This window comes from Macaca thibetana, chromosome X (genome assembly GCF_024542745.1).
Source record: "Macaca thibetana thibetana isolate TM-01 chromosome X, ASM2454274v1, whole genome shotgun sequence".
In the NCBI taxonomy this organism is placed as follows: domain Eukaryota; kingdom Metazoa; phylum Chordata; class Mammalia; order Primates; family Cercopithecidae; genus Macaca; species Macaca thibetana.
The window spans coordinates 96,091,024-96,111,972 of NC_065598.1; the positions used below are offsets into that span (position 1 = coordinate 96,091,024).

General features: G+C 38.6%; 1 protein-coding gene across 4 annotated transcripts in view; it reads right to left on the reverse strand.

The window, feature by feature from the left end:
- The window catches only part of PCDH19 (protocadherin 19), a 114,177-nt gene that overhangs the window by 28,121 nt on the left and 65,107 nt on the right, over positions 1–20,949 (reverse strand). For 2 of the 4 annotated variants that reach the window (XM_050775537.1, XM_050775535.1), the window contains one exon: positions 20,624–20,793. In XM_050775537.1, coding sequence (XP_050631494.1) covers positions 20,624–20,793 — 170 coding nt within the window. Of the gene's footprint in view, positions 1–20,623; positions 20,797–20,949 lie in introns of all 4 variants that reach the window. The other 2 variants (XM_050775536.1, XM_050775534.1) reach the window with 1 other exon arrangement.

A 20,949-nucleotide genomic window follows, 5' to 3' on the forward strand; every position in this document is an offset into this window, starting at 1 on the left:
TTCATTCATTTTTACTGCTGAGTAGTATTCCATCATATAAATATACTATAGCTTCCTTGATGGGCATTTGGGTTGGTTCCATGATTTTGCAATTGTGAACTGTGCTGCTATAAACATGTGTGTGCAAGTATCTTTTACATATAATGACTTCTTTTCCTCTGGGTGGATACCCAGTAGTGGGATTGCTAGATCAAATGATAGTTCTCCTTTAAATCTTTAAGGAATTTCCACACTGTTTTCCATAGTGGTTATACTAGTTTACATTTCCACCAGCAGTGTGGAAGTGTTCCCCATTCACCGCATCCATGCCAACATCTACTGTTTTCTGATTTTTTATTATGGCCATTCTTGCAGGAGTAAGGTGGTATCACACTGTGGTTTTCATTTGCATTTCCCTGATCATTAGTGATGTTGAGCATTTTTTCATATGTTTGTTGGCCATTTGTATATCTTCTTTTGAGAATTGTCTATTCATGTCCTTAGCCCACTTTTTGATGGGATCGTTTTGTTTTTTTCTCATTGATTTGTTTGAGTTCGTTGTAGATTCTGGACATTAGTCCCTTGTCAGATGTATAGATTGTGAAGATTTTCTCCCACTCTATGAGTTGTCTGTCTACTCTGCTGACTGTTTCTTTTGCCATGCAAAAGCTCTTTAGTTTAATTAAGTCCCACCTATTTATCTTTGTTTGTATTGCATTTGTTTTTGGGTTCTTGGTAATGAAATCCTTGCCTAAGCCAATGTCTAGAAGGGTTTTTCCAATGTTATTTTTTAGAATTTTTACAGTTTTAGGTCTTAGATTTAAGTCCTTGATCTATTTTGAGTTAATTTTTGTATAAGGTGAGAGATGAGGATCCAGTTTCATTCTCCTACATGTAGCTAGCCAATTATCCCACTGCCATTTTTTGAAAAGGGTGTCCTTCCCCAACTTTATGTTTTTGTTTGCTTTGTTGAAGATAAGTTGACTGTAAGTATTTGGCTTTATTTCTGGGTTCTCTATTCTGTTCCATTGATCTATGTGCCTATTTTTATACCAGTACCATGCTGTTTTGGTGACTATGGCCTTATAGTATAGTTTGAAATCAGGTAGTGTGATGCCTCCAGATTTGTTCTTTTCGCTTAGTCTTGCTTTGGCTATGCAGGCTCTTTTTCGGTTTTGTATGAATTTTAGTATTGTTTTTTCTAATTCTGTGAAGAATGATGGTGATATTTTGATGAGGGCTGCATTGAATTTGTAGATTGCTTTTGGCAGTATGGTCATTTTCACAATATTGATTCTACTCATCCCTGAGCATGGGATGTATTTCCATTTGTTAGTGTCTATGATTTCTTTCAGCAGTGTTTTGTAGTTTTCCTCATAGAGGTGTTTTGCCTCCTTGGTTAGGTATATTCCTAAGTTTTTTTGTTTGTTTGTTTGTTTGCAGCTATTGTAAAAGGGGTTGAGTTTTTTATTTGATTCTCAACTTGGTTGCTGTTGCTGTATAGAAGAGCTACTGATTTGTGTAAATTAATCTTGTATCTGGAAACTTTGCTGAATTGAAAGAAAAGGTTCTTAAATATCAACATGAGCAAGAAATCAGCAAGGCTGGAGGGAAGGAAACTTGAAGACTCAAGCTGTTACTCAACTGAAGTGTTTTGGTCAACAGAATTACCAGTGACACAGAAAACACAGCAGGCCAACTCAAAGAGTAAAATGTAAAACACACACTGAGAAGTCAATATCTATACAGGTGCCAATTCTGTAGACATACCTGGGTACTATCAAACATGCTTCTGAGCTAGTTAGGCACACCAGTGATTTGCTTCCATCTCATAATAATACTTCTGACTCCCTGATCTTTCTGGCTTTACTGCTATAATCTGCTGCTGTTTCCCTAAGCAACATCTCTTCCAAACTCGAGGCAGTAACCGTTCCGTAACAGGAATTAAAACTTCCTGTCAGTCTAATAGCCTTTGAGATTTCAAATGGAAAAGCAGAACAATGCCCTGGAGTCACATAATATATCCAGGAAACACAAACTCTCTTCTGATACTTGTACTGCTTTACAATAGATCATTTCACCTCTGGAATCTGTAAAATAAGGTAGATAAGAACTGCCCTGGGGATCAAACATTGGTGGATGGCATCTGTTGTTTGGTAATGTTCAGAGAAATAAATTGATCAGCACTTATTCATTGAGGGTCTTCCTCACTCATGGTAGTATCCTGTGAATTGTGTGGAAGGAGAGAAAAAATAGTAAAGAAGGTAACTTTACCAAATAAAAATAAGCCATAAAAATCTTTAGAAGGGAAGACTGAACCACTACAACCAAAAAAACAAAAATTCTCATTCAGTGTCATTAAAAATTATTTCTATTCTCTGTAAAAACACAGTGATGAATGAGAAATTGCCTAGAGGGTAAAAGGATAGAATTAGGCCAAGCAGAAAGGGGGGAGGGTTGGAGAAAGAACTAAATAAGAAGCATCAAGGAAAAAAGTGTGTGTGACGAGAGAGGAGGAAGAAGACAGACAGAGGAGGAAGACAGAGGAAAGGAGTTTATATAGTAAAGTTAGCAGTTTACAACTGGCTCCAACGATGAAAGGACATCAGATTTGCCTTACAGTGTTAAGAGTTTAAGAAGAACAGACCAACTGTGAAAGGTGTGACATGATGGCCAAGGAGAAGGAATCTTCTTAAACTTTAAGAAAAATGGAGACAGTTATCAACTAGAAATAGCCACCTTGCTTAGGAAAGGAGGAACAACCAGACAATTAAGTATGCTGAAGAGTTACTTGGTCCCTAACACTAGAAGTTACAAGCCCCTCACTTGGTTGACCTTCACTTAGTTTTTAACAATAACTTTTTCTGAGCTAGGCAAGTGACCTGCTACTTGTTTGATTTTCATCCCATGCTTTATGGCATTGCCACTGAACAGCATCCAAAGAAGGAATGCCAAAGGGAGGAAATTAAGATGAAAGAGCAACTACCCCTCAAAGCAAGCACACCATACCATCTGTTAATTTGAGTGTGGCACCCATTACAGATCCATTGGCAAATGGCTGTGTGCTCAGGAATCTGAAAAGGTTGTACTCAGAACCCAAAATCAGAATAAAAGAAGCTCAGAAGTTGAAGGGTCTTAAAAATTATCAACTTTCTCATTTTACATTTTAAAAAAATAGGAAAAAAGCAAATTAACATGATATAAACTCTGTACATGGGTATTAAAGAACGCCAGGTAAAGAAGAGATCAGGACAAACTGTTAGTCAAAAGAGGCTGCTTTCTGGGACTTAAATTTTGCTTGTAATTTTAAAGACAGAAAGAGATGTGGATAAACAAAGAGGGGAGACAGGAACTCAGGGAGAATGTTTCATCAGCATCATCTTGCCACTACTCTTTTTAAGTGCCTACTGTGGAACAGACACTGTACTAAGTGTTTTACATGCATCGTCTCATTTAATCCTTACAACCACCCTACAAGGCAGGTACTACCAGTATCCTCCATTCTGCAGATGAGAAATCCAAAGACTGGACTGGACAAGTAACTTGTTTATAGGCTATGAATCTGTGGAATATGATGAACACATAAAGTTCCCAATTCTCCGGTCAGGTCAACAGGCCAAGGAAGAGAAGGGCACAAAAAAAACCAAAAGCAAAAACAAAAAAAAAGCAAAACACCTAGCCATCCGATTCACAATTATATTGTACTAAGAAAAAATACTATATATATGTATACATATATACATACACATATATACACATATACATATATATACATACATACATATACATATATATAGAGAGAGAGAGACACTTTGATTATTGGTCTTATCAACGTTAATGCAACATTGCTCATCATTCCACCTGTAAATATACGAATTGAGACTTTGAGAGGTTAGTGATTTATCCAAGCCTCTACAATGAACAAACAAAAGAATGAAAACTACAATTCTCATTTCCCAGTAGGTCACATGGCATTAAAGTATTTTAGGGACTATGATGATCTTAGCATTTTCTGTACAGCACGTGGATTTAGATTTTGGGGAAGCCCAAATGTATGCACTTCCAGTTACATTGTTCATGGAATGTTCAAACTATAAAAGAAAGTTTATTTTCACAATGAATCTGCCTTTTTCAAAAACACAGTGCTTGCCTCTGTGTTTTGTTTTTTCATATCCCTAATTCCACACAGTTCTATGTGTGTACATGTCTCCCCGAGCCTTGCTTTCCAATAGGATGTTGACAAACACAAACATGTCACGAGGTCCCTTACAAGCAAAAATACTTTATGCAACAGAACTGTAGGTTGCTATACTCAACACCATATTATCAGTGAAGGTGGGCCACCTAGCTTACATTAATGTAAGACAAACAGCTGTAAGCAAGGCAAGGGTAAAAAATATTTTTTCATTTATCAACTGTGTGTCTGAGTGGCTCTCTCCTGGGAGTTATAGAGAGAGAATTTTATAAAGGGCTTTGGTTGAGATTTTTTTTCTATCATTAACAAATTCATTTTTCCACTACAAAATGAGGCCAAAATCCAAAGGCACATAAATTCCCATCATTTCTCAGATGACACGCTCCCTATGGACCTGCTGGAAGCTCATTCATATGGCAAGGAGATATGACCTTTCAGGTAGAGCTGAGCATTTTTCAGTCCGTTGTTAGAAAAAAAGAATAGAAGGGATTCTTTGCAGTGTGGCTTTTTTAGAAAAAAAAAAACTAAAAATGAAAAATGCATCTCCTCATTTATTTTTTAATGAAAGTCTGGGCATGCAGTGGGAGAGAAAATAAAGGAATCAAAATGATGTCTACCACCCATTAGCCATTTAAGAACTGTGAAGCGAGAGAGGGAGAGCAGGGAAGAGCAGCAGGGATTCTGGGGTTGGGGTATGTGGCTTTTGATACAGGGCAGGCAAAGTGGAGTCAATGCCTCCAGAGAAGAACCAGGGTTTCTCTTACCTCACAGTAAGTGCTCAAGAATATGTATATTTTGCAATGTAAATGAACACAACCTCTTTTCAAACCTTTGGCAGACATCTTATAATTTCTCAGAGTCTGGGCTGATTCAGAAAAATGATTTGATAGTAAAGGCAGCTTTCCAGCATCCAGACATTTCACAGTGAGTAAATCAAATTACTTTCTTTGGACACCAATAGCTCCGGCAAACTCATGAGGTTGTGACTCCTTGGCACCCCATTTCTATGCATTTATCCCCTCTGACTCTCCCCTCTGAGACTTTTAAAGTTCAATATTCTAGAAACTATATTCTTCCCTCCACCACTCCTCTCAAATAATAAGCTTAGAAACAATCTAATAGCAACTATTTACAACTTAGTGTGAATTTGAATAAATGCATTTTCTCTCCCCATGGACTGCTTGAAGTGTGAACAGTAATTGTAAAATGAAATGCCTCACTTTCTGTTAAAGGGATCACAGATAGCAAACAGATGGGGGGCTTTGGGTGGTAGGGTACCTGAAATGCTATAAAGTGGCCATTTCACTGACTCAGTCCCCACAATAACACTTGCTATGTTTTGGGAACTTGCTATATTCCAGGAAGTACTTACCTGGATCTTCTCACAACATTCTGATAGGTAATTTCTATCATTACTCCCATTTTGCAGTTGTGAAAATTGAGGATTCAAACAAATAAGGTCAATAGCTATTAAGTGGCAAAGATAAGCATGAAACTTAAATCTGTCTTATTTCAAAGTCTGTACTCTTAGCCACTATGATGTTCTGCCTACCTTTGTATTTACAGGCAGACTAATGATGTCAATCTTGAATATAATGGAGTAGAGTGGAAATAGTTGTACTGATTCATTAGGACTGGCTCATATTAGTTGGAGCCTGAATTGATTGGACACTATCTGTCTGGAAGATTCCAATGATAATTAGAATTATTAGGTTTATCAATGTACTATCTATTAGCTAGACAGTAGATGTAAAAGGAAATCTGGATTATAGCCCTTATGTCCCTGCCAATCTCAGTTTCAACCATAGATATTTTTATCTTATTTCATTCTCTCTTATCACCTCATTCTAATTTTTCTGAACCTTTCCCCATTAGCCAAGATTTTGATTTTGATCCTCAGTATAGATGGCTGTCATTTCTCTATTGACCATTTGGAATTCTATGCTTGTCTCTCCCTTTCAGTGTTGCTGTAAGGGATAAACGATATATTGTAACATGAGTTCCATATCACAATGATTTCAGGGACTTTTTAAGACTTTAAGCATTCCATATTGATGACAGTGAAAGCTTAAGATACCAAAGGGGCCCCAGGTAACGCTGCAAGAAGAATATTGGATTCTGTGCCTGCATTTCTGGTATGAATATTTTAATTTCTAAAGGATCCTAGATGACTAATATTTGGCTTATGGAAGAAGTACCTCTTTGCTAAATCAAATAAAACAATGTCCAGCTTTGCAGATCTCACTTATTTAATAGACAGCCAATTCCTCATCTAGAGATTCTGTCCCCTAGGATCATGTAAGTCATTTGTGCTAGGTAATTTTTATTTTAAATAAATGAGAGAAATGAGGCACTAAAAGGTGCTATAGACAGGTAAACAAAAGCACAGGATGAACACATGGGTCCAACATGCTTAGAACACTTATCTCATAATGCTCTTGTTCTGGGTGTAAAAAATATGAAAGAGGAAATGAGATGGGGGACTAGAGCAGGAAGGCATGCTGCTCCTCCATCTTCATCATGCAAATATAATAGTTTGAATGTTGAGTGGACCCATTTGATAACTTATTTGGAGCTAAACAGCATGTCAACTTAGAAGACTTTTCCTTCTCCCAAGAGTACAAAGCTCATTCCTTGACTCATCATCCCCCAGAAAGGAAGCAAAGCACACATCTAACCCCCTCAGGCAATCAAAACAAATTCACACCAAAGGAGGAGGCAGACAGGCAGTCTGGCAGACAGGGCTACAGCGTGGGAATGGGTACTTTCAGACAGTCGAAACATAACGGTGGTAGAAACATCTGCCGCCTACTTCAGTACCACCGGAATCTGGAGAGTATTATAAATTATACCAACTACAGAACCAACTTTTCCTGGCATTTTAATTACCAAAACATTACAGATTAATTATCCAAACTTTACTTAAATGGCAAGTCAGTCATTTTCCTTCATGAGGGAAAAGGCCATACGAACAGGAGCCTTAAAGTGAATTGTGTTTCTTTGAAAATTGTATTTTAAACCGAAGATCTAGAGCAGATAGTTTTATGGGTCTCTAATTAGCGTCACAAAGGAAACACCAAAAGGTTAATAAGAGATGGTTAGTTGGAATGGTGGTTTCCTGGTGCCAGCTCCAGCCGCTCAGTCTGTTTGCAGACTCATTAGCTGCAGATTGATTATCAGCTGAATTCAGCAAGTGCTCACTTGCTGTTTTAGCAGAAGGCTAGTGTGATTTGATACACCTACCCTCCAGCTAACCAGGGTCCAACAATAAGGTAATACTTTCTACAGTCAAGAAAAGAAGGTTTTCTTTGACTTCAACTTCAGTTAACATCAATTATAAATCTGAAAGTGTTTGATGAAGCTGATGGAGGCATAATGAAACCTTCTAAATTGACAGTTGGCACAAACAAAGGTCTGGCTCTAGGTCATTAAAATCCACTTGTGCATAGACACTGTATTTCCGAATTCTCATTTTGTCACTAAGCAAAACCATCCACTGAAGAAAACTCAAACTTAATAGAGTACTCACAGATAGTCACTAAACTTCTAAAATGTACAAACAGTGTGATGAGCATTGAGTCAAGCAAAAGAATTTGAACTTTAGGCTTCACTCTGGACTGTGCTATAGATTTGTGTTCTGACATTAATAGAGTGTTTAAAATTTTGGTGCATTTGTTTTTCTTCTAAAAAAATGTAACAGATATTTATACACAGCATGTCTCCGGAATGCAATGGCTACTTGAATTAAAAGAACTAAAATTTGACTGGGCGTGGTGGCTCACGCCTGTAATTCTAGCACTTGGGGAGGTCGAGGTGGGCAGATCACGAGGTCAGGAGCTCGAGATCAGCCTGGCCAACACAGTAAAACTCTGTCCCTACTAAAAATACAAAAAAAATTAGCCGGGCATGGTGGCGGGCACCTGTAGTCCCAGCTACTTGGGAGGCTGAGGGAGGAGAATCTCTTGAACCCAGGAGGCGGAGGCTGCAGTGAGCTGAGATCACACCACTGCACTCCAGCCTGGGCAACACAGGGAAACGCTGTCTAAAACAAACAAACAAAAAAAGAACTAAAATTTCTGGCTAGTGATGGTAATAATAAGAGCTCCACAAATTTAAAACAGTTCACGTTTGCATATGAATGATGGTTCAGCGTCAACATTTGACTTGCTTTGGTTTATCAACAGTGTGCAACCTGACTCTTACAAGCTGGAAGCATTTTTTTTTTCAATAAGCTGATTTTTAAATTAAATTAAAGTCAAAACAATTCTTTTGCTTCACCTCCCAGATTAGAGCAACTGACAGCCTCATTAATGATTAAAAACAGCAGGTGGTGATGCCTTGGAACAGTTTGACCAGCCTAAATATCTTGAAACATACATCATTCCTCTTTTCCTTCTTTTCCATGTATTAATAGAACTAAATATTCTATTGTTCACACAGGTTGGAAACTCTACAGAGGCCGAAAGAGGAGGAAAGAAAGCAAGTTGTCAAACATTTATTATTATGCAAGAAAAGGAGAGAATATATGAGCTTAGAGATGGAAAGGCAACCACAGAAATTGGAAAATATATCTCTGGCATTGGACTTGGACTTGCAAACTCATGACTTGGAAGCTGCCTTGCTGCAATGAACTAACAGTACCAAGTTTCTCCAAATTATTAGAGTACTGTGTGTCTACAGATTTCCACTTAAAAAGGAAGCAACATTATAAGTTATATTTTTATTCAAAGCAGATTACATTTGCAGTCCTGCATTACTTAAGAGTCTAGGGACTAGACCATAAAATTTAGAAAGACCCTAAGGCTTAGCTTACTGGGGACAGAGGAAGATAAACTTGCTTTTAGAGTACTAAAATTCTAGAGCTCTTTAGCCAGATTGAATATTTTCCTGTTAAACTAAGGCAGTAACCTAAAGAGTCTTATTTGCCATTGAAATTAATATTACTAAGGTTAAAAAGAACTAAACTAATGATAAAACAGGGTTGTCTGTTATTTCAAATTTAATAGTTTGAATTTTTGTTGTCTAAACTGTCGTGAAGGATAATGAAGTACAACTATTGTTTCTGATGACTAGAGACCCTCAAAAGAAAAAATTATTTGTCATGAGGCCACCTCAATGTAACAAAACTTTGAGTAACTTCAGGCACAAAGAGTTCATTTTCTGATCAATTCTTTTGGCCCCTTCCAGATTCACTGCCTTTCAAATCACCTCTTCTACACACCATCCTACACACACTTCCAATCACACATTAGATCTCTGAATGGCACATTTTTAAGTGAAGTCCAGTGTTTACTACAAAACCTAAAATCCTACAGCACCCTTCTGACATAGACACCTGCACACACACACTTACAGTCCCAAAGGATTTGTTCCAAAACAACTCTGGAGACTGATATTTCATGATAATCTCTTTAGCGCAAACTATGAGAACTGCTTTATATTCTCTCTACATGGCAGAATGACTGGTTTACAGGGTTCCATTTTGTCCAGTTGCAAAAGAGTCTGTTTTGTCTATCCACTGTGAGCTTTACAAGTCCATCTAAGACCTAAGCCTAGATTATGTGAGATCTTTGAAAATATCCCCAGAAGAAGAACCTGTGTGTGATCCCCTAAAAAGCAACTTTTCTGATGTTCCTAAAAAGGGAAGCTCAAACCTTTTCTAATTTGGTGCTTGATGATTGATATGGTTTAGCTCTGTGACCCCACCCAAATCTCATCTTGAACTGTAATCCCCATGTGTTGAGGAAGGGACCTGTAATCCCCACCTGTTAAGGGAGGGAGGTGATTGGATCATGGGGACAGTTTCCCCTGTGCTGTTCTGATGATGGTGAGTGAGTTCTCACAGGAGCTGATGGTTTTAAAGTACAGCACTTCCTCATTCCCGCATTCACTCTCTCTCCTGTCACTTTATGAAGAAGGTACCTGCTTCCCCTTCTGCCATGACTGTAAGTTTCCTGAGGCCTCCCCAGCCATGCAGAATAGTGAGTCAATTAAACCTCTTTGCTTTATAAATTACCCAGTTTCAGTCATTTCTTTATAGCAGTGTGAGAATGGAGTAACACAACGATTTTTCTAGGCTGGAGTTTTACTGGGGATGAGCCTTACAGAAAGAGAAATGAAAAAAGACTTTCTTGTCAAAAAGCCACATTTCCAAAGTGGATGTATCAATTAAGCTTTCCTTGATGCAAAGTATACAGGGCACTGAGCCATCTGATACAAACAAGAGACCAAAAATACCTTGGGCAAGTCCTGACCCTGGATGACAAAAAGCATCTATCATAAAAGAGGAAAGCCATCTCACAACTGTTTTGTCCACACAATAAATAAATGACCCATAATTTTGGTATTGTTGAAATTGCTTTTAAAACTATGGGGCCAGGGCATCAGAGAAATGCAAATCAAAACCACAATGAGATAGCATCTCACACCAGTTAGAATGGCTATCATTAAAAAGTCAGGAAACAACAGGTGCTGAAGAGGATGTGGAGAAATAGGAACACTTTTACACTGTTGATGGGACTGTAAACTAGTTCAACCATTGTGGAAGACAGTGTGGCGATTCCTCAAGGATCTAGAACTAGAAATACCATTTGATCCAGCCATCCCATTACTGGGTATATACCCAAAGGATTATAAATCATGCTGCTATAAAGACACATGCACACGTATGTTTACTGCAGCACTATTCACAATAGCAAAGACTTGGAACCAACCCAAATGTCCATCAATGATAGACTGGATTAAGAAAATGTGGCACATATACACCATGGAATACTATGCAGCCATTAAAAGGGATGAGTTCGTGTCCTTTGTAGGGACATGGATGAAGCTGGAAACCATCATTCTCAGCAAACTATCGGAAGGACAGAAAACCAAACACCACATGTTCTCACTCATAGGTGGGAATTGAACAATGAGAACACTCGGACACAGGAAGCGGAACATCACACACCAGGGCCTGTTGTGGGGTGGGGGTAGGAGGGAGGGATAGCAGTAAGAGATATAACTAATGTAAATGACGAGTTAATGGGTGCAGCACACCAACATGGCACATGTGTACATATGTAACAAACCTGCATGTTGTGCACATGTACCCTAGAACTTAAAGTATTAAAAAAAAAAAAAAAAAAAACCTATGGGGCCAGGGGTGGTGGCTCACATCTGTAATCCCAGAACTTTGAGAGGCCGAGGCGGGCGGATCACCTGAGGTCAGGAGTTCGAGACCAGCCTGGCCAATGTGATGAAACCCCGTCTCTACTAAAAGTACAAAAATTAGCTGGGCATGGTGGCACAGGCCTGTAATCCCAGCTACTCAGGAGGCTGAGGCAGGAGAATAGCTTGAACCTGGGAGGCAGAGGTTGCAGTGAGCCAAGATCATGCCATTGTACTCCAGCCTGGAGCAAAACTCTGTCTCAAAGGAAAAAAAAATCTTGATTCCAGTCCCTTAAACTGGCTATGAATGGACTTAATTACCCACATTTATTTCATAACAAAAGGATTAAAAGGAAAATAAACAGAAAAAAATACAAATATTCAAAATCCATGTTTAGACTTATGATTTCCCATCCTGATGGAGTTTATGGCTCTTAACCATCTTATGACAGGACAGAAATAATGTTAGGCTGGGAGCGATGGCTCATGCCTGTAATCTTAGCACTTTGGGAGGCCGAAGCAGGAGGACTACTTGAGCCAAGGGGCTCAAGATCAGCCTGGGAAACATGGCAAAATCCTGTTTCTACCAAAATAAATTAGCCAAGCATGCACCTATGGTCCCAGCTATTCGGAAGGTTGAGGTGGGAGGATCGCCTGAGCCCAGGAGGTCGAGGCTGCAGTGAGCTGTGATCGCACCACTGCAGTCCAGCCTGGGTGACAGAGTGAGATCGATCTCAAAAAAAAGAAAAGAAAAAAGAAAAGAAAAAAAAAGAAAAGAAGAAGAGAGGGAGGGGAAGGGAAGGGAAAGGAAAAAAGAGAGAGAGAGAGGAAGGAAGGAAGGGAGGGAGGGAGGGAAGCGGGGCGGGGGGGGGAGAGAGAGAGAGAGAGAGAGAGAGAGAGAGAAAGAAAGTCCGTCCCACAAAACAACTTGATTTGTCTCTCATCTATAACCCTATTGGCAGTGTCCCTACTTTTCATGGCCTACAGAAGTTGATTTTTTATGAAGCAACTGGAAAACATTCACCTAGCAAATCACCCAAATAGAGCATAATTTTATCTAGCATACAGTGTTGGGGCCTGGCTTCCACTATTCCTCCAAACAGATCCCATTACACCAAAGGGTCCTTTTAAATGCATTTTGGTTTCCAGCTCAAAAAATCTTAATTATTTTCTTCACCGATCCTATGTAGTCTATTCCATACTGGACCATTTTTGTTATTGGGCCATAAACTACTGGAGAATGAAATTCTTAATTGTTCATTGGGCTCCCTTTACATATCCTATATCCTCTAATGTTTTCAAAATGCTTAGAAATGTTGAAATTCTTAATGTCAACTAATCAAGAACAGCTTTGGCATTTATTTTTTGATGAGTAATGAATTCCTTACCACAGGCAGTTTTCTGTTGTTGTTTTTGTTTTCGTTTTGTTTGTTTGTTTGCTTGTTTTGAGACAGAGTCTTGCTGTGTTGCCCAGGCTGGAGTGCAGTAGTACAATCTCGCTCACTGCAACCTCTGCCTCATGGGTTGAAGTGATTCTTGTGCTTCAGCCTCCCAAGTAGCTGGACTTACAGGCACGTGCCACCATGCCCAGCTAGTTTTTGTATTTTTAGCAGAGACAGGGTTTCACCATGTTGGCAAGGCTGGTCTTGAACTCCTGGCCTCAAATGATCCACCTGTCCCAGCATCCCAAAGTGCTGGGATTACAGGCATGAGCCACCATGCCCAGCCCACCACAGGTAATTATTAGTAATAATAAATATTAAAATAACTTTGAATATCAGACAACTAAAAGTTCCAAGTAGATCGGGAAAACACACATGCACGCACACACACTATGTAGAGAGAGAGAAAGAAAAAAAGCATAAATATATATATATAGAAAGAAACAATGTATTGCATATTTCAAGATAGCTAAAAAAGAGGATCTTAAAAGCTATTACCACAAAGAAATGATAAATGTTTGAGGCTAGATACACTGTTTTGAAATTCATGTGGTTATTTCTTCCCCAGTTTTGCTCATATAGAGACTTTTAAAAATGTCTTCATCCTCTTGCAAATATATCTAGTGAAATGTTTAGTTACTTGAACCCAGGAATGTGGGTCTAGTGTACACTTCCAGGGCATGATTCCTATAAACCCCAATCTCATATCAGGATTGCATATTTAAGTAAGAATAATGGGATATCCACATCATCAAAAGTGGTTATGCAAAGAAGCAAGGAGGAGCCAGCTCCCAGCCCCCAGCCCCCAGTACTCAGCTCAGAGATAACCTGGATAGGAAGAAATTCAAGCCCCGTGATACCCGTAATCATGCAACAAACCCATGAGCCTCTGGCATCTCTCACCACTCTACTTGTCAATCACTCTTTTTAGAGACTCTCTGCGGGAACCGCATAACATATATATAACCAGTGTGTGTGTGTGTGTGTGTGTGTGTAGTGTGCGTGTGTGCATGTGTTTTCCTGAAATATATATATATGTGTGTGTGTGTGTGTGTGTGTGTGTGTGTGTGTGTGTGTCGGGAAACACAATATGCTGTGACACAATATGTTAAATAGATATGCTATAACACAATAGCACAATGCCAAAAGAATACTAGAAAAGAAATTCTGACAACAGGGAGGTTTCCATTAGTGAAGAACAACTTTTTATTCTAGTGATTATTTTTCCAATAAAATGTAAATGTTGCTTTAGAAAAAAATCCAATTATGTGGTACAGCAGATAACTGGTTTTGAAAAAAAAGAAAAAGTTCTACCTGTCACCTCTCTTCCTACCTGCCCAAAAACTGCTGAGACTGAGAGAAAAGATAAAGTTTCTGGGCATCGGAAAAAAAGGGGTACTAGGCATTGAGTGCCACTGACTGCCTCTAAACCAGCAAGGTAAGTAGACATGTCAGACATGTCAGAGATTAAACTTAGAATCCTACAATGACATTAACCAAAGGTGAGTAGGAAATTCAACCTCACAACAGGTGGATTAAAAATATGTCTACCAATGTGATATGGTCCAAATTAGAACATCAAAGGAGAAATATTTCATGATATTCCCATTGAAAAGAACATCTTGATTATAACAGTCTTTTCGTATTGCTTCTCTTGCTTTACTGGTACAATATTCACAAGATTTTTAATGACCCCAAAATCTATTCTTATAATTTTTTAAAATAGAATTATTCATTTCATCATTGAGCTGGCCTTGCTCACCTCAGTAAATCCCAGATTACCAAAAGCAAAAAGATGACAACTTTTATAGTCAATAACAGCAGTAGTTGAAACATTCAATTGCCAGAGCCAGGCACATAGTGGGCATTCAAAAATATTACTGAGTAATGAGTGAAATATATCTGTCTGTTCATGGTTTATTCCTGCCTAGTATACCAGAGGCAGGATGAAAGCAGCTGGAAGTCACATATATAGAAACACTGTGTACACATTCCTGGGTTCAAGTAATTAAATTTCACTAGGTATATTTGCAAGAGGATGAAGACATTTTTAAAAGTCTCTATATGAGCAAAACTGGGAAAGAAATAACCACATGAATTGCAAAACAGTGTATCTAGCCTCAAAGATGCTAATTCAGGTCCAGGGGGATCTAATCAACCGCTTTGTTCAAGTAAAGATAAAACTTTTTGACAGCAAATGCTATTCTGATAAAATGGAATTTTCAATTACTCTATGAACATCTGGCCCATGCTACCCTATCTGGAGCCCAGCAGCACACTGCTTTGCAATGACACGAAATAGTCTCCATTGAGAACTCCCTATTTTGCCAAGAGACTAATTGAAATGAGTGTTTCAAAATTCAGTGAGGTAAGAGGTGAGTCGGGGGATAGATAAGAAGATAAAAGAAGGGATGTTCAGTCATGGAATCATAATTTCTTTAAATGGCTAGAGGAAACAAAATTACACATTGTTGGTAGAGTGTTGAAAGTGTAAACATCTTAATACACCTGTGGTTGACACTAGAATAAGCATAGTAGGCAGCCTACAGAACATTTTCATGGCAAATTTGTAACAGCAGTTGCATTAGGCACAGATCAAGTTCTTCAAATCCATGTTATACACAGCGAGCATGTTAAATGCTCTTCAGGTGATGAAACTAGTAAATAAACAAGTCTACTAAAACTATACTTCCAGAAATAAAGCAATCATTATATTGCACTTGGATGCATGTGATATGAAAAGCAGATAAATCTTACAAAAAAATTCTGTAAGTTGCTTCCATTTGGTATCAGTCAGCATGGAGGGAAACCAATTCAGTGTTGTAGTGAACTCCAAATAGGGTGCATATTAGAGCAATTAGGGTCATCTTTTCATCTGGTGAATTTATAATCAATAATTAAAATCATAAGGAAAGAGGGAATGAGTGTAATCTGAAACAAAATAGCTGAGCTTGGGACTATTGTACACTTCTAGGGCATGATCCCTATAAACCCCAATCTCATATCAGGATTACAATTTAAGTAAGAATAATGGGATATCCACATCATCAAAAATTGTTATGCAAATAAGCAAGGAGGAGCCAGCCCCCAGCCCCCACTACTCAGCTCAGAGATAACCTGGATAGGAAGAAATTCAAGCCCCGTAATACCCGTAATCATGCAACAAACCCATGAGCCTCTGGCATCTCTCACCACTCCACCTGTCAATCACTCTTTTTAGAGAGTCTCTGCAGGAACCGCATGAAGGCAAAATTCTTATCCCCACCAGAGGGTGGTAATTTTACCAGGTAACTCAGACTCCTTCAAGCCAAATAATTCCCTCAAGGACAGAAGGCATCAGTTAAAAAATTTGAGTGTTGACTCCCAAGCTCAGCACCAAAGTGCCTCAAGAACCAAATCAAGTGGTAAAATCTGCCAATGACAACACTTACTTGGTCTCAAGCCACTCAGAGCTATTAAGAGACAGCATTCCAAAAAATGCCATTCTACAATACACCAGTAGAAAGCACAGGATAAAGAATTCTCTATCATCTTCTTTTCGGGGAAGCCATAACAACAAGAGCTGAATAATAAGGACAAACTGAAACGTATTAATTCATGGGCACTGGATAGCAAATGAATTTGTAATTCAGTCAGCTGGCAACCAGGAAATTCAACTTAGCCAGTTCATCAACCAACTGACCTCGTCTTAGGCATGTCAAGAGAAACACCAAGATTGACAGTAATCCAGAAAGCAGAAATTCCTGTCATTCTCTCTCATTTCCACCCTCACTGAGCTCACGAATGTGTCTGGTTGGACAATCAAAACACAATCCTTCTGGTGTCTATACATAGTAGGGAGACTATAGCTTATAACAATGTAGTGTATATTTCAAGATAGCTAAAAAAGAGGATCTTAAAAGCTATTACCGCAAAGAAATGATAAATGTTTGAGGTTGCTGGATATACTAACCACCCTCATTTAATTATTATATTATTATATAACATATACATGTATTGAAGCATCACACTGTACCCCACAAATATGTAAAATTATGATGTGTCAATTATAAACAAAATAATAAGTAAATTTAGACATTTTTAAAAATTGAAAAAGAAACACATAATGCAAACTTCCTAGTGACTAAAATACCTGACTTTTGCCATTTGAGTTCAAAAGTCTTCTAAGCCAGGCGCGGTGGCTCACGCCTGTAATCCTAGCACTTTGGGAGGCCAAGGCAGGTGGATCACTTGAGGCCAGAAGGTCGAGACCAGCCTGCTCAACACGGTGAAACCCCGTCTCCACTAAAAATACAAAAATTAGCCAGGAGTGGTAGTACACATCTGTAGTCCCAGCTACTCGGGAAGCTGAGGCAGGAGAATCACTTGAACCCAGGAGGCAGAAGTTGCAGTGAGTAGAGACTGCACAAGTACACTCCAGCCTGGGTAACAGAGTGAGACTCTGTCTTTAAAAAAAAAAAAAAAAAAAAAAAAAAAAGTCTTCTAGATAGTCTCCTTCCTTTGTTGAATATAATATTCTCCTTCCTTCATTAAATATAGTGATTCTGGGTTCCCACCTCTAGGAATATTCTCAGAGAAGGGTTATTGAAAATTAAGGAATTCGGGCCCTTACTCAGAGTCACAAAGCACCCTTGTCATTCACACCGATCATACTTCTGCTACAATAAAATCTTAAGGACAAATCCCATAGAAACTTTTGGCAGTGTGGAAAAGCACAGGGCCCAGGTGTCTCTTAAAAAGAGGAGCAAATATAGTTTATACCTTTACCCCAAACACAGGCAACACAGTATCAGCTCCTTGAACAACCCATTCCTGCTCAAAGGAAAAATTAACCGATGCACAAAATTATCTTTATTTTGAAAATTCTGAGATTCCCCTTCAATCATGTGTCCACATATGTGCAAGGAAAGATGCAGTACTAATATCGAAATTAGAAAAGTCACAGAGAGAGCTATAGACATGAAATACAAGGTGAGCCAAACTCCCCAAAACAAAGGTGTAAGGCACACTCTTCTTGGATACATTTGGCCCAACTTTGGAGTGGTTCTGGCAGGACTACAAGAAATATCAGGATCAGAGTTAGCCTGACAAATTCACTATATTCTTTACTCTGCTCCAGTGACACCTACACAAACCTCAAGAATAGTTGCTCTGGAACTCCAAGAATTTCAGAACACTTGGGTTTAAGATTCCTATCACAGTGTCAATGAACCAAGGGGATTGGGGACTAGTTTTTTTCTCCTCAAGGAATTCTTGAGATTTTCAGTACAGGTCTCAGTCCAGTGCAGATTCTATTTTCCCATCTCACCTTTCTAAATTGGTAATCCTTTGAAGCAACAATACCATGTTACCCTGGGACAAATCTAACTAAAATGGTTATAAGATGAGGCATGCATGGTGGATCACCCAGTGACTGCCTTTCAACCACTGTACCTTAAGATAAAATGTGATATACTTATTATGCAAATGCAGACTTGAGATAGTAAAATGCTATGAAATATTAATTGTTGGAATTGTTCCTCTTTTTTGAGGTTGCAGTCATCAGTCCAAGTGAACTGGTGATGGAATATGTGTGGCAAGCCTGAAGTTGATTTGGGACACACAAGTATGATCACAGAAAGCTTCAGAAGTAGTAGGATATCACAAGGGAGAGACTGAGGTGTAAACAAGGCCCAAATTCTTTTTGTACCTAAACTTAGGCAATCACACAAGTTGAAAAGAACTCACTCAAGGGTTTCTTCAAGTGGTTTAACCACTGCTGGAATAATAGAAAAAATGAAGATACACACATGCAAATCAAATAGTAAGAAACAAAACGTGAAAGTGTTACCAAAATGACCCAGCAAAAAGTGTGTGTGTGTGTGTATGCATTTGTGTGTGTGTAAAAATCATCATCTTATATGTAGGAGAATCTTGGAGTATTGCCACACATCTCCTTTAGAATATTCTCATTATTGATTATGCCAAGGACACAGATGTAAAGTGAGGTATACAAGGCAAATTGGGTTATGTGGTCACTCTACCTATATGGCGACTGGTGGTCTCTACTTTCAACCCAAATGACTAAGCTGAAATAAAATTTAGGTATGCATTCACAAAAAAGAATACTCTTATTATCCAATCTACATAGCATATATATATATATATATACATACACACACACACATACATAAATACATATATATGTAATACATCCAATTTGTAAGAAACACTCTCTCAGAAAAAACTAGCTGCAGTTCCCTCATACTGTTTTCCTAGAGAAATGTGACAAAAAATTAAAACAGATGTTGTTCTAACCACGCATAAAGTGAAAATCAATTATGACTATTTCCTTTCCTGGAGTCATTTCATTTTAGAGAGCATCTAACTAAAACCCTTTCTTGATATAAATGAAAAAGCACTTCTTTGAAACACACAACTAGTATATGATATATATCAGTTTGCATCCTGTGACATACTGCTAATCCTCTAAGTATTAAATTGCCTCTGTTTCAGTTATATAAGTGTTTAATTTTTTTCATCTTGAGTCATAGTGAGGTTTCCCAGAAAGTGTATTATCTCTGCAGATGTCACCACTCACCAATTAGGGAAGGCAGCAGTGCACAATTCATAGTGACCTCTCTATATAATAGACTTTGACACTTGGGTCTGCTGGGGATGGGATGGATTAGACAATTTAATAGAATCTACAGTGACTAATTTTTTTTCCATGAAAAACATTTTGTTTTGTAGATAGTGCATTTTTTTCCTTTGATTTCCAAAACCAAAACAAAAGCATTTAATGATGTTTACAGTGAAATGAAACAGCTGAAGACCAGCACATAATCACCATATTTTGTTTTCTCATCTTTAAGTCTTTTAGCAGTAGGGCTTCCAGCTGAGCTTGAGTCTAGCTTTTTCTCAAGACATAGCCAAGCATTCTGAAGCTTCACTGAGCCTAACCACCAAGTTGAATTCATATTTCTTAATTGAAAAAGACAGGCTGGTTGCATAGCATATTTGCATCAGTAAAATATTGAAAATGACATTTGTGCCCAAGTCCATCTAAACATTCTGCCTTAGCTGAACTCTGCTAATGTTTTTATACCCTGGTTTCTGCCTAGCAAAGTTTTAAATAGTGCCTCTTGATAAAGCATGTGTGGCTGAGTTCTGAGTTCACAGAAATAGACTCTTTTTCATACATGAGGATGCTACTCCTGACATGTGCTTTGAGGTACCTTTCACATTAATGGAATATTTTACATTGACTCAGCCATGTTCTCTTACCCTGGTCTCCCCTATGACTAATGGCATGGTTTTGTGTGGAAGCTAGAGGGAAGGATTTGGCATAGCAGCCCCATAGACAAAATGGGAAGTTTAGTACTTTCTATCCTCAGTAAATAGTACACAATCTGCAGTCAGAGAACAGAGTCTCACTCTGGGTAAAGCTAACCAGTCTGATAGGGAAATAAAACCCACCCCTTTGGTCTCATTAGTGCTGCGTTCTATGCAATTCAATTGATCAGCTGAATTCATGTACTAAAGCAAAAAGAGGCATTTATTCCTGGAGAGAAGGCATCTGTTCATCTCCTATGAGCTCAGTGTAGTTTTATTGAAGAAAATGTATGCAATATGTACATGTAGTAAGCTTCTGAAGTGCCCGAACATTATACAGACCTAGAGGATCCACTTAGGGAGGGCAAAGAAGAATCTGGCTAGGTGTCAAGACATCTCAAAAACCTGTAGATGCTGCTGAGGTGTGAGCTCTGTAGACACCTTGATAATACACTCATTAAGCAAAGTAGTATAGTGTGCCTACAAACATTTTGGGTTCTTTGGAGTCGACTGTTGCAACTTACATCCAAACAGTCCTTACCATGGTCAGGCATCTGAGATCCCATGGAGGTCACACTGGTGTTCAGCACATCATTGACAGCAGTATCACAATACAGGCTCCGCTGGACATCATGCTCACTGTCAGTTTGGTCACTCTCCTCATGTCCACTATCCTTCAGGCTGTTGCCCTCTAAGTCCTTGAAGGTGGAGCTGCTGGGTTGAAGAAAGAATGATAATTTACGACCGTGACAGATCTGATTTTAAAAATCTTTCTGAGCCAGGATGATGTCAGCTCCGTAATGAGGCAAACAGTGGCTAGATTGCCCAACAGGGTAGGAATAAGGCGAAGAGAAATTTGTGTTTAAA